The following is a 14,998-nucleotide window of genomic DNA, read 5'->3' as shown; positions in this document are numbered from 1 at the left end:
GCAGATCATACGGTGGGAGGCGCAATACCGAACGAGATGTTATTACCATTTTAGGAAAGCTCAACGCAAGATCCAACCTGCAAAAACCAACTAGTCGTTGGATCGAATTGGAAAATGGGAACGCGTTTCATTGAGCTCTACGAACGACCTCGTTCCAACGTTATGAGATTCGATTTTTCTTTTTAATCCCTTGCGAAGCGAAAACTATAATATATGTATGTGCACGTAGTTCAAATCATTTTCTTTGATAGAAGGATCTTTTCGAAAAACGTATAAAAATTACGATACTTTAATTTTCTAATTGTAATAAATTTTCGTTTTTCCTGTCTTCTTTTAAATTAAATGAATTACGTGCTCCATTGATATTTAGATTTCTAGCTATTTTCCAACTATTAAATTTCATGTCTAATTATCTAATTAAAAATTATCGTGTATAATATTACAATACACGACTGATATTTAAAAATAGAATTAAGTTGATATATAATAAAAAGTAGGATAAATCGTTCTAAGAGACACGAGACGCGTCAAGAGTCCGTGGAATTTTCCTTTTGTATCCCGGATCTATTTCAAATCGTTTTCAAGAGACGTGAACGAGCATCCAGAAACCATCTTGACGACGTGTTTGTTTATTCAATGTGCTGAAATATCGTCGACCTAATTTTTTTCTGCCTCGAGGAGCGAGACCGGGGAGATCAATCTTTCGCAAATCTCAAGGAGGACCGTAAAATTTCGATCGTGTTTGCACAAATTCGTGTGCGCACAGTGACGGGTTAACGAACGATAAGATAAGCAAAAGAACGAATTAACAACGATTCACATTAAATTAAAATATCGTTGTTTGAAAGATGATTTTAAAATGATTAAAATAGAATGGAGTTAAAATAATATAAAAAAATTTTAATAATAAATTGTGTTAACTCTATTATATATCTGAAATTTGTTGTATGTATAATAAAAAAGGTGTTCGTGTGTCTATTATATCTATATGCAAATAAGTTTATTTGTAGAGTCGAAGGTGTACGTTCTACTTCGTTGCGACAAGAAAAAATATGACAGCTGAGTATCTATTTTTATTTGTTTTCTTTTTCCTTTTTTTTCAAATGAATAACGTTACGTGATATAAAATATTGGTAACGATGAATCTTACTTAAAACGCATAATTGATTTTAACACAATTTAACTTGTGAAATTCTATAATATATATTATAAAAATTATAATTTTATCATTATAATTTCATAAAAATTTATTATATATACGACTTAGCAAATTACGTTTAAAAATTACGTTTAAAAATCTCTACATCTTCTTTTAACTAACCGTTTCTCTGTTTCTATACGTAATCATATGAAAATGAAGAATTATGAGATTTATAAGCAGCGACAATCATACACTTGAGAATAACCATCAAGATTTACGTGCAGTCGGTTAAAATGTCAATGATTTCTAATCAAATGCATCGTTGATCGAATTGTAAGGCTTTCTTGATTTTAATCCATCAAATTATGAAGAATTTTTTTTTAATTTTCATTTACATTAACGGTAATTTGATGAGATTTCATCGTTGAAGGTAAAAAGCATCGATAAGAAAAAAAAAGAAGATATGAATTATGATAATTGTATCAAAAATAAACGAGCAGGAATAAAACTTGAGATCTCATGTTCTGCAGACTTCGTTAAAAACGAAAGAGTTTCTTTTTATTATAATTTTTTTTTTATAATTCATTATCGAGAAAATTTAGCATTATATTAATTATAATAATAATTTGAATTTTATATTTGCATATATATGTAAATTTATTCGTTGTTTGCAATGTGATAATTAACGAGAAAAATTGTTACAATATTCGTTCATTATAAAATATTTCATTTAAATCTTAATTATAAACTAGTTTTAAAAATATCCAATAATATAAATGCAAAATTTATTTTATCTTCCTAATCTCTGTTACACTTGTTGAATTAGCAATCAACATGTTAGAATCATCATGGTGATCAAAGGTATAATTAAATAGGTAGATATAGTTAACTTTTACGTGTGGAAGAATTGAGTAGAAAATACGTACGTGTTTGTACTCTTTATGATTAAAGTCCATCGTTTTTTGAATGTATTTTGAATGTAATTTGAAACATATGAAAGAAAATTATCTGTTTGTCTATAGAATATGCAAAAGTTTTATACATAGATATACATATATGCATTCGTAAAGTTTAATCTAAAAAAAAATATATTTTTATGAAATTAAAAGATAAATTTAATAGCAAATATAAATTATTTACAATTATTCAATATTCCAATTATAAAATTAAGAATTTTATCAATCCCAAAATAATCTATCTGCAAAAATAATTAATATAATAATCCAAGATATATTCTCATATCAAATATCTAAATATCTAAATACTGTAAATAAAAATATCATTTTATTCTTATATTATAATATATTATAATCCAAAATATTTTATTATTCAACTTTAATTGGAAATTAAATTATTCCTAAACATAAGGAATAAATATAAATTTAATAAAATAAATTTTATTTTATCGTTCACCATGTTATATATAGAATCTTTTATGAATTGTATAATGTGTTTTTACAACGAATTACAATTTCGTTCTAGAATCTCGTTCTTCACAGCATACATTCGTCATAGCACACATAGATATTCACGTACATGGATAGATACATGGTATTTAAAGATACATACATTCCAAGCCAAACAGATTACAACACAGTTACTATACTGAATACAATGATTTCACATAAACATAAGAACATATAAACATTTTAGAAATTTAATTCATTATGTTTAAATTTCATACATTGTAAAATGTGAAAATTTATAGAAGCTGGATAGTAATACCAGTATGCATTTAATCCATGTTAATTTTAAATATTGTGAAATAAAATGTAAAATATTTTATTATACTTGGAATAAATTATAAACATTTGGACTACTTTTTATTATAATCTATTTGCAAATTAAAATTTGTAAATTAATTCGAAATGTGAATAAGATTTAATTTGTTCTAATCTATAATAGTTCATTAATCTAAATTAGAAAATTAAATTATTTTCAAAAATATTCGATAATCAGAAAAATTCTTTGAATTGCAAATACTAATATTTGAAAATATTTTTTAATATGCAAATATATTAATTACTTAATTAAAATTATCCAAAAGATACAAATTTCAATGCAAGAATTAAGAATTTATATATTAATTCGTACATATAATGTACTTTGATACATTACTGTATTATAAATATATACACAACTTCAAAACATCAATATAAATAATATACGTTTGAAATATTGTATCTTTGCTTAAATGCTATTTCATTTTCACTTGGCCATTTCGACAAAGCTCATTTTCTTTTTTTTTTGTGCAATAATATTAATAAAAGTTAATCTTCAATATCTAAAAATCCAATATCTATGACTAACTAATTTCGTTTCATCGCTCGGATAAGATCCCCATGGCGCTACTTTCTAATTACATTTTAAAATTAATTAAGAGACATCTGCTCGACACAATTCAAATGCAAATTTCTACGGATGAAACGTGTATAACATTTTTCATACGAGATAACGGAACTTTCCACAGAAGACAGAAGAATAGAAACTGCGGTTATCCTCGCGCTAGGCTAGCCGCGAAATTTTATTACGCGCAAACGACATTGGTACTCGTTCGGTGGTGACATCACGCATCTCTGCCTCTGCCAACGAGTTTATTTGTAGCGAATCGTCGTCGTCGTCATTCTAAATCCTTCGTTTACGCGCCGCTCTCTCGGAAGAATTCTGCCGCCCACGATCCCGCCACTTTTTTTCCACGTCCAAGTTCAACCGTTACATCCTCCACCTCCTCCTCCTTCTTCGAGATTAAGTTTCAAAAGAGGGAGAGGGAGAGGTATTTTCAATTCGCCTGAAATTTTCTCACGTATGCTCGACTCGAAGGAATCACGTCGTTCGAGTGATAATCGAGTTATTGTTCCATCATAATTTTTCTAATTATCAATCGTGACTTTCCTGTATTATACATTTACACGTATTCCGAGTTTTAAAACATAGATTCTATTCAACTTGTTTATAATGATCGAGTAATTTTTTTAATTCTTCTTTTTTTCTTGGAAGCGCAATCATGGAAATCTGAACAGTTTTTCATCGAAAAATAATACCTAATTTCGTTTCTAATCAACTTCGTTGAAACTGGACGATCGTGCATGAGAATCGTTCGAACGATACAAAATATATGATCAGAGACTTTGTCTGGTGGAAGAAACATTTGGAACGAGAGCGACGACGGATTTCCGGAGCGGCCAGGGATGGTTCTAAATCTAAATGCGAGCTCGCGGGTAAAATGCGCGGAGAGAAAGAGAGAGAGAGAGGAGGAGGGGAGAAAGGTGGCGCAGAAACTAGAGAGATCTGTGCTGGGTTCGTCGACCCGGCAGTTGGGCCACAGAAAGACGAGATATGCTTCCATTTTCATCTTTGGCAGCCTGCCAAAATTTCGTCCGGGCCGATCTCATCTCTCCAAACTGTCATCCGTTTGCGACAATATTTCTTCCCTCCTTCCTTCCCCCTCCTCTCTATTTTTTTCTCTTTTCTTCCCCTTTCTTTATATCGGCCCCCTATATGAATTTTTAGAATACAGGCTAAAGTTCGGTTACCTCTTTACCTCTATTTATACTAGAAACAAATACAAGCAATTTCACGTATAATGGAAATCCATCTAATTCTTATTAATGATTTTTCGTTAGCTTGATGATAAGGTTTTGTTCGTGGTAATCGTAAAATGTATAATAATGTATCATTACTCGTCATGATCGATACGTAAAATTTGTTGATTTAATAAATCGAATTCGTAACATTAAAGAATTAGAGAAAAAGAGTCTTTAAATTATTTAATCTTGAGAAAAATTGTATTTTTGTTTATTGTATTTATACGAATCGTTGTAATAAATGTTTCTTCAATTTCATTTGATATAAAAAAAATTATATAATTAAAATTGCCACGTATTAAAAAACGAATAATTCCTTTTCAAAGATTTCTTCTAAACATTGTATGAGATTCATAAGTAAAACCTGGTAATATCTGTACAGAACTGAAAACCGCGTTTATCTCTGCCAACGAACTTTCTCACGATCGAATAATCAATTCAACTCGCTAAACCTCCATAATCCCCTATTACTTATGAGGAACGCATCTCTTTAGAAACATCCATCACGAAAGAACACATCTATCGTCTGGTTCACGCGAGAAACCACGAAACAAATTACTCGAGTCGCAAAGAATAAACCGAGGTATCCTTATCTAAAAGCTAAACGATCCTAATCCATCATCGTGACGATCTCTCCTTGGTTGCGCAAAAGTGATCCTTGAAAATCAGTTCTCGCGGCTCGATTTTTCTCAAAATGGCCGACCTCTTCGTCGAAAAGAGAAAAGTTTATCACGTCAACGTGATGGATTTAATTTAAAAATAATTTATTTCACGATTTCGAATTTTCAATTTTCTTTCTTTCTCTCTCGAACGAATCTTTTTTTAGAATTTCATTTCTTTTTTTAGATAAAAAAATGTTGAAGATAATTTTTGAACAGATCATTGATCAATTTGACAGAAAAAAAATTTTCAAAATTTGTTTTAGAAAGGAGAAAGTGGAGTAAGAAAAATTTTTAAAAATCTATAATTTAATCATCATTTATTTTAAATAATAATAAACAATACACTACGTTTTTTAATAATAAATCTTCGATTGATTTATTCAATAATAATATTAATAAATTCGTTATATTCGATTCGAAATTATTTCGATAACAAACGAATGGTGTAAAAATCTATAAATCTTTGATATCTCTTGCTCTGTGCATCCACGCACACGCGGATGCGAGAGAGATTTCAACAGAGGAGCATGCTACAGGAGGTAGTTCACTATGGACACTAACTCTTCGGCAAACCACCGCAATTTCTCTTCCAAAGGCGTTGGCATGCCACGACGAGGAGCCCGATCGAGATACCCTGCCGAGATACTATCGCAAAACGAGTTTTAATATCGGCCGATTCGGATCGCGCGAAAAACCGAGCGAAAAAAATTCTGCGGGAAACACTTAACACTGTGACGTGTCCACGAGCTGTTTCTTGTCATGTCGCGTTATCGTTCCTTCTTATCTTCTTTGGAAGTTGTTTGTGTTGTGACTTTGATCCGAGTTGTAAATATCGTGCGTTGTCAATTTTCTTTTTTTTTTTGAATATGAAAAATCGTATCATTTGTTGCAATGTTGTTATAACATAAAAATTATGTTATGTTATTATAACATAAAAATCAAAGGATAAAGATATACGATAGTGAAATTAAAATTTCAGATAAGCTTATTAAATTCTATTGACAAAAGGTATAGGCGAAAAGGATTTTTTCTTTTGTATAAAATAATCAAAATGTTTTATTCTTTCAATTATTTCATTATTGCAACAAATGAGTGATATGCGAAAATTATGTCTGCTTGTGTAAAATTATAATTTCGAAAATAAAAGGATGTGTATGTAATCATTTATATATGTATTATATGAGAAATATTCGTTTTTCTTCTTTCTTCAACGTGACTATGAAAAAAAATAGAAAAGAAAGAATGAAAATATCGTTATTTATAAATATGTAAATTTTTTCTTTCTTTCTCGAAAAGAAAATTGTTTTCTATCGTTTGAAACGCGTAAAACTTTCTTTATTCCTTCTTGATTGTTGTTTATGACGCGACATTGATTAAAACAAAAAGAAAAAAAAAAATAGTGTTTGTTGTCTATAAGTATGCAAAATTTTTCTGTCTTTTTTTTTCTTTTTTTATACGCTTGAATATAATGTTATATCATTTACAGGTTTGTGGAATTTTTTTGCAATTGTTTTTTATAATTCAGATATTAATTATTATGCACGCGGGTCAAGGTAAGAGTTAATAATATCTCTCGTGAAAAATAAGTAATATGGCGATCAAACGGAATATTGAATTACTCCAGTTTATACTTCGTAAAACAGTAGTGAAACTAGTATTATCAAATTACTCGTTATTTGACATATTGAATACTAAATCATAGTGCATAGTATCTTTAAAAGAGCAGATCCAGATCTTTAAATTCACGTGATATTATAAAAAAGTATGATTAAAATATTGTAAAATCATTATTATCATAATTAGTAAAATCAAAATTTTATCCATTCCATTTTTTATCAAAAAACTTTTTCAAGTAATATTCAATTTTATATAATTTTTCGAAAGAGCATAGAGAATTTTACAGATTGAGAAGCAATTTTAATATTTTCATTTACGAGGAACATACATATAAAACTTATTTAAAAAGGAAAATTATATAAACATAAAGAAAATAATTTTCGTACGAATTATTATATAAATAATATTCGTTGTAAAATTAAAAAAAAATTATAAAACGATATTTATATAAATTATTACATGCATTTATTACAATTGTTGAAAAATTATTCACAAGGATAAGGTAAATGTGATCGTAACTCGACATGGAGAAATCGGGTCACGTGCTATGCGTCAGTATAATATGTGTATATATATTATAAGAAAGAACTACAGAACTCGAAGGATTACAAATCAATAGAAATCAAAACTTCAACTATCTCAGACTACACTATAATCTAATATAATCAATATTACTATTCATCTCGTATATAATTTTATCTTCATCCACCTGTTATTATAATAAACGATGCTCAAATAGAGATCTATTATAATACACATAATTTCCCCTTTTATATTCTTCTCTCTCATGCAAAACAAGAAACAATATTATTAACCATTAAAAGAGATCAATAATTATTGTTGATGATCAAATTCCACGAAATTCCAAATTCTTCAATAATTAAAAAAATGTACATATTTCTCACGAAATATCCATTAAATTCCCCTCCTGAAAATCTGTATACCATTAAATAAATTTATCCGATCCAAATCCAAAATCATCTCCTCTTGATACCTCTTGATCTCAAGAAACGAAACCCTTGGACGACCAGCTCAACCTTGAACCCCGCGAATTTTGTGTTCAAGCGCGTCGAAACGTAAGTGTGCATATGCATACATCCGCGTTTCCACGCGACGGCGATGACAATGAAAACGGATTCCACGGCGGGCAGAGTGAAAGTGAGGGCTTGCAGCGAGTCGGATTGCGCGCGGTCTCGCAAAGTCACGCGTGTACGCCGCGTATACCGCGTACAGCCGCGCGTGTCCTCTCGAGAGGGAACGATGGAAGACCAGTCGCGCTGGACCGCGGCCATATTCGGCGGCCAGAAAATTAGGACGAGCGAGCCTGCGTGATTACCGTTCGAGTTCTTTTTTATCCACGCGGTTTCTTTAAGAAGCGGCCCGGAAATCGAGCACTTCTGGTGACACGAATTCCTCGTAAGATTGAGAAAGATTCTTGCTATGCGAGTGAAAGTGAAGGATCTTTGTTAATTTCGTTTAAGTTTATAGAATATTTTAGTTGATCTTGTTTTAATTGTAATTGTGAGAATATGGATATCATTGTCTATAGTAGATTTATATTATTTGAGATAAAAATTTATTCTATTGTGACTTAAATGAATCTAGGGATAACTAGAATACTTTTTCTTATATATTATTATTAAATATTCATTTCTTATGTGAAAAATTTCTATATGACTTATACTACTTTTCAGGATGAATCAAAATCTATATCTTTTTTTTCAATCAATCTAGGGATAACTAGAATTCCCTATATCAAATTTTCTATCTACATGAAATAAATAATCCAGAAAAAGATAATCTAAATCCTTTCTTTTCAAAATACTTCAATTTTCGAGAAATAACTAATCTACATATAAAATACTAATTTATAAATAAAAAACAACGAAAACCATCCAATTTAATTTTTCGAAATATTCGAAAAATTTTCAAGAATAATTTAGTCTCCAACCAAGGCTAAATTAAGACAAAATTCGGTTTTCGCGACGTGGGAAACGAAATCTACGGATGAATAAAATGGAGTTCGACGATCAGGTTGTAAGGGACGAATTAACATCGAAAAGAGGCAAAGGTACAACGTCCTCGAGCGGCAGCACGAGGTTGGAACCCAGGCTCTATCTCGATCCCAGATCGAAGGCGGTACTTGAAGATGACTGTACCGCCACCATGGGGTCCCGTCTTTGGGCCGTCCACCTTATTTCCCTTTTTCTTTTTTTCTTCGGCCCCTTCGGAGGCAGGAGTCAGTGTCGTAAGGTCGTAGCTACGATATAGGCGGAGGTGCGGAGGAAGGATCACGCCCGCCGTCTCCTATAATACCGGTTTGTTAGATTACACGAGAACGTACAGGGGATCCATACCACGGTAGATCCTCCTGGATCGATCTCCAACCACCAACTAAACGTGTCTTCCTACCTGTCCGCCTGTTCTTTTTTTTTTTTATTTTTTTTTACGTGACAAGTTGACAGAATTAATATACCAATGGATTACCGTATATTTTCACCTTTTCTTTTTCGTGAAATCTAAGTTTTTATACGGAATTAATATTAATATTATTAATAGTAATTGATAATTATAATTACTGCGTTCTATATATTTTTTAAATTATTTTTGTTAATTCGAAATACGCTGTGCTTTTAAAATCGTAGTTTCTCGTCCCTGGTTTCTATGTATGCTGTGTATACGAGTCACGTTTACATTCACTTTGCAAATTTTGTTTAAAATAATATATTCATTGTTTGTCTTTGAATCTTTGATTTTTTCTAGAAAAAAAACGTTATAAATGGGTAAAATATTTGTACAATAAATCATTACGGTACGATAAATCGTATGAAATAATGTAAAGATTGTTTCATTATTAATATCTGTAAAATAATTAAATGAAACGTTGATAAGAATCAGAATAAATGTAACAAATGTAAATGTCAAAGTACGTGTTGATTACTTCACTCAACGGAAGGAAGTTATAAATTAACGCTGATTTATGTCGAAATAGACACGTTGTTATAAAAGAGAAGAAAAGTTAATAAATACAATAATTAAGAGGGTATAGCTTTATAACACTTCTTAAATAGTTATACTACACTGTTATCTATATAAGTATAATAATAGGTAATATAATTAACAGTAGGTATTTAACTTCGCCATAAAAATATATATGAATAACACCGATTTCCAATCTTCCACAATTCTGTCTTTTTTTTCTTCTTTTCTTCTTCTTCTTTCTCTTCCTCCTCTTCTTCTTCTTCTTCTTTTTAATACTTCTTCGAATAATAGTTAATAAAACATCGACTATTAATGCTAACAATCTTGCTAATCACCATTCCAAGATCATCCAAACAATGACCAGCTAATTGCTCTTCATAATCATCCAACAATTCGTAAATTACCCAAGCAAGGTAATTAACTGATCCACGGCTAATCCGGCAAAATCCGCAAGAACGAGCGAAGTCGTGAAAACAATGAGTCATTATTTCGACACGAGGAACTATTCTGGCTCGAAATGCAAATGAATATTCCGAGAGGCGTATAATCGATAACGTCGTGATGTAACTTTAACCGTGATATAATATCGTGATGCGAAGCAATGAACCAGTTATGCTATTATCACATGTTTTCACGATAAGATCGTTTATTGTAATCCATGAAAGGCGAAAATGCAGAGAGATGGAAAAAAAGAGAAGAAAAAAGAAAAGGAAGAAACGGAAAACATAAAGAAAAATAAAAATAATAAAAAAGTGAAGAGGAAAAGAAAGAAGAGAAAACGATGAAGAAACGGAAAATAGAAGAAAGATGAGAGAGCGAGGAATGAAAGAAATAAGAAGAAAAGTCGAAGAAAAAAAGGAAGAAGATCCCTTAGCTGTCGTTCATTGCGAGTCACCCTTATCCTTATATCGTCAGATAATATCTCTATCGAGGCTGCGAATCAGCCGCCACGAAACAAATTGCTAAATTGCTCGGCCGTAATCCAGTGCGTCTTGGACTAACTATTCGAATAAACGGATGCCAGTTCTTGGTCTGACATGTTCGTTTCACGAATCAAAGTTATCTCGAGAGTCAAGGAAATCCTCTCGATGGGAGGTGGTACGCGTGACAGACAGATTCTGTTGGTAATATTTCGTATACTTCGAAACGACAAGCGGGTAACGATCGAATATAAATTTCTTTCTTTTTTCTTTTTTTTTTTTTTAACTCCACCCCTCACGATTTATTTTACGGCCACGGCCGTTAAACTTATCTACGTATTTGCATTGAAAGCGCTGTGACTAACACGAAAATCACCGAGATACCGTATTGTAATGTAATTTAATGCCGAGTTTAATGATTTTCAGTTTTATCGACTGAAACGAAATTTGAGAATAAAGATTCAATTGGTGTATAATTTTTGTTTAAATACGTAAGAATGAACTATTACGATTCATTTTATAAATACGATGAAAACCTGTTGCAACTCGATCCGTTTCGGATCTGTCCGTCTCCTTAAAATTTCTCTGAATAAATTAAAATCTCCGTACGCCTCGAAAAAGGGCGATAATTAAAATTAAAAGATCGAATGGGACATTACCCCGGACAGAAACGAAAGATTTAATTCAAACCTAATTCAAACCAAAAAAAAAAAGAAAAAATACTCGGTTCGACCGGTTCCAGGTCGACGCGGAGAGATAAAACGCCGACTTTCCAAATCCCCTTCCCCTCTCCCAGCCTTCCACAAACCTCTTCAAACCTATTACAAAATTAACCACCACCGTGTTCGACACCATGAAACGACACGAAATCCTTCGAACCGAATCCCTGTCCATTCCTGAACGTCGATAAAGCGCCTCCAAAAAAAAAAGAAAAAAAAAAGAAAGGTAACCATGCCTATAAATACCTGGAGCAAGTACGCATACGCAACTCTCGAGTACCTACCGTACTCGATCGTAATCCCCCCCAGAGAATATTACATAATCGCGTGCAACAAGTGCGTTTTCTCCATACGAATCCTTTCGACGAGCGATACACTGTTGGACGAGAGAGTTCTCTCGCGCGAAACGCGCCCCAGAGGCAATTATTTTCGGTGGCGTAACGAAGACGAGACCACGGGTTGGCGGCCACGCTTGACGATATGGCGGCGCGATTTCACGAAGGGTAGGAACCGTAGCGGTTAAATTTATCCCTCGCGGGGTTTCCAAGAGCTCGTTTTGCTCGATGGGATGCCTAAAACGCTCACGGTTTCGAGAGGACTCGGAAATAGCTATGGACTACGGGCTCCCGAAATATCTAACGCCATAGATCATGGACGCGTGTGACCGGCCACGTCTTTCCCCTCTTCTATATACTTGAATAGATCGCAATCGAACGGGGCTCGAGATCGCCCCTTTTGAGGGCTGATATAATGCCGATAACGTGTCTTTCCCAAATACGATCAATAAGGAAAGTGTTCCGACTCGGAGGATTTGATGGGTTTCGTGTCGATTCGAGGGGGATGAAACGTAGGAATTTCTTTTCTGAATAATTTCGAATTGCATTTTGCAATAATAACAAGCTGGTGTTGATTGTGAAATGATTTAAGAAGAATTTTGAAGGTTAGGTTATTTAGATTTTTGCATATTTGTGTTTTGCAGAAATGAATAAGTGTAATAATAAACAGATTTGAATTGTTGATTCTGAGGAAACAATGTTTCTTATTATGTAATGTTCTAAAAGAAATTTTAGAAGAAATGTATTAAAAATTGATGAAAAGTATGTTGTGATATAATATTTCAAGTGGTTTTAAAGTAAAATACACATCGATAAAAATAAAATGTGCTTGGAGAACATTTAAAATGGAACATTAAGATAACAATCGTAGAAAGGAGAATGGACTTGGTATAGAGTTGTTTAATTGCCTTTACGAAAATTAAATCGTGAATCATCATTACATTATCAGGCATTATATTCCATCGTATATGTATATCTAAATTTGATACAGAATTGATCTTTCGTTTGTTGGTTTTTTATCATCGTCTATCAAAGGAATGATATCCGATACTAACAATAAGCTATTTTAAATGGAAAATGTTGTATTGTCTTCTTAATCGTTTATTTCTATCGTGAAAAGAATATTTTCTATTTTCATATACAGATAATACGCAATGGTCAATAAAATTATGAGTCATTGCATTAATACACGATACCTAAAGATATGCAAGAAAAATAGATTCTAATTTTATTTATTGAACACTGATGCAAAATACGAATAAACAAGACATCAACCTTAAAAACAAATCTACAATTGTTATTCGTAATTTTATCCCAATTATTTAAAAATGGATTAAATTAAATATAAAAAAAAAACAAGGCTTGTTAATTTTCATCTATTTCCAAAAGAAGAAAAATATAAATCGTTAACAAAATTTAAATTTAAAAAAAAAAATATATATATATATATATATATATATATTCATTGTATAAACAAAGACTGTGTTATTTGTAATTATAATTGGAATTATATCTAATCGAATCGCGAATTTATGGATGGATTTTATAACCGAAATTGAACAGAAATAAGAGCAAAGCAATAAATTTTCGTTCGATCTAGTTCACTTGGAATACACTTATTATTTCTTCGTGGAGATCAAAATCTGACGAAACTGTGTAAACGGATTTCATTACCATATTTTCGCACTTTTGATGGACAACGACTCATCACGATGCAACGTTTCCCGTATACACTTGACGATACTTAACCATGCGATATGATACCATGATACGCAAGTGCAGACGTATCTTTATCAAAATTGCGTTTTCTGTTTCGTATAAAGTAATGAGGGTACGTGCAGAAAATCACAATGTATCATATCTCTGCTATAATGGTATACTTTGTCTTTATGATTCATTCGAGATTGAGATAAAACTTATATATTATAATAATATATGTAATAGATTATAGAAATTATTCAAATCTATTTGCGTTTAAATATGTTAAATTTGAGAATTATTTGTATAAAATAAGTTAAAAAATAATAAACTTAAAATAATTCAATTATATATTACGAGAGATAATTTTTTAATTTTTATTTTGGATAAAAATTATATATTAATCTAGAGAATCTAATAAATTTTAGAATAAAGAAAATGATAAGATATGTTTATCATTTGTTTTTTTTTTCGAAATGTATAATAAAATGTCTTCCAATGAAATATAAGTTTACTTTTATATTCATGTTTTTTTATGACTTTCTTGTTATTATATCATATTATAAAAATGTAAATTACTGCTGATTTATCTTGAAAATAAAACACATTGAAATTCAATCTTTAAAATATCCGTATGTATCCGTATTTCATCCAATTTCAAAAAACAACAGATAATAACACTCAAATAATTAATCTTAAAACGAGGGAAAAAACTAGCAAAAAGCACACAAAACTATTCTACATAAAAATCAATCAAAAATTAATCAAAAAACCCATAAAAATTAAACCTAAGCAATATTTTTGGATCCATTTTCAAAATCTTAAATTATATATACTATCTTTTCTCTAGATTTTTTCTAAATTTTCGAAATCTTAATGATATATAAATGAAACGAATCCAAGAATATTACAGAAAAAAAAAAGATTAACGAGCAAATAGATTGTTAGCTGGTATTAATTCTCTATTTAAAAATATTCCAGGAAGAAAGATTTTTTTTTTTAAAAATCGTGGAGAGACATTAATACATTAGTCGTGTACGATAAGGTACGATGCCCCTTACTTGAAGTAGAGCGATCACCAGACGCGTTTCACCGCTCTGCACTGCTATGGTGCTTATGGTGGTGGTCGGGCTGGTGGTTTGTTGAGTTCCATCCTCGTTGCTCTCCACCATTGTTCGTGATTCCTTCTCACGAGGACCCTCGCTATTCTCCGCCGTTTCCATCGAGTCGTGCCCGTCTACCATTCTCGCAACTCTTCTCTTTCGCGGTAAAACAAAATCGTTCGAGATATCGGTGTGGATCGATTCGGTGATCGACTTTCGTTCTTTTCCTGACCTCGT

At 31.4% G+C, this 14,998-nt stretch overlaps 1 protein-coding gene across 1 annotated transcript in view; it reads right to left on the bottom strand.

The window, feature by feature from the left end:
* Nucleotides 1-14,998, bottom strand: part of LOC107993146 (titin) — a 207,009-nt gene that overhangs the window by 171,183 nt on the left and 20,828 nt on the right. The window contains 1 exon segment of the mRNA XM_062077058.1: nt 14,720-14,917. Within this exon segment, the coding sequence (XP_061933042.1) occupies nt 14,720-14,917 (198 nt within the window).

This window comes from Apis cerana, linkage group LG7 (assembly GCF_029169275.1).
Source record: "Apis cerana isolate GH-2021 linkage group LG7, AcerK_1.0, whole genome shotgun sequence".
Lineage (NCBI taxonomy): Eukaryota > Metazoa > Arthropoda > Insecta > Hymenoptera > Apidae > Apis > Apis cerana.
Note: the sequence above shows the minus strand (reverse complement) of the source record. Positions and strands in the feature narration are given on the sequence as shown.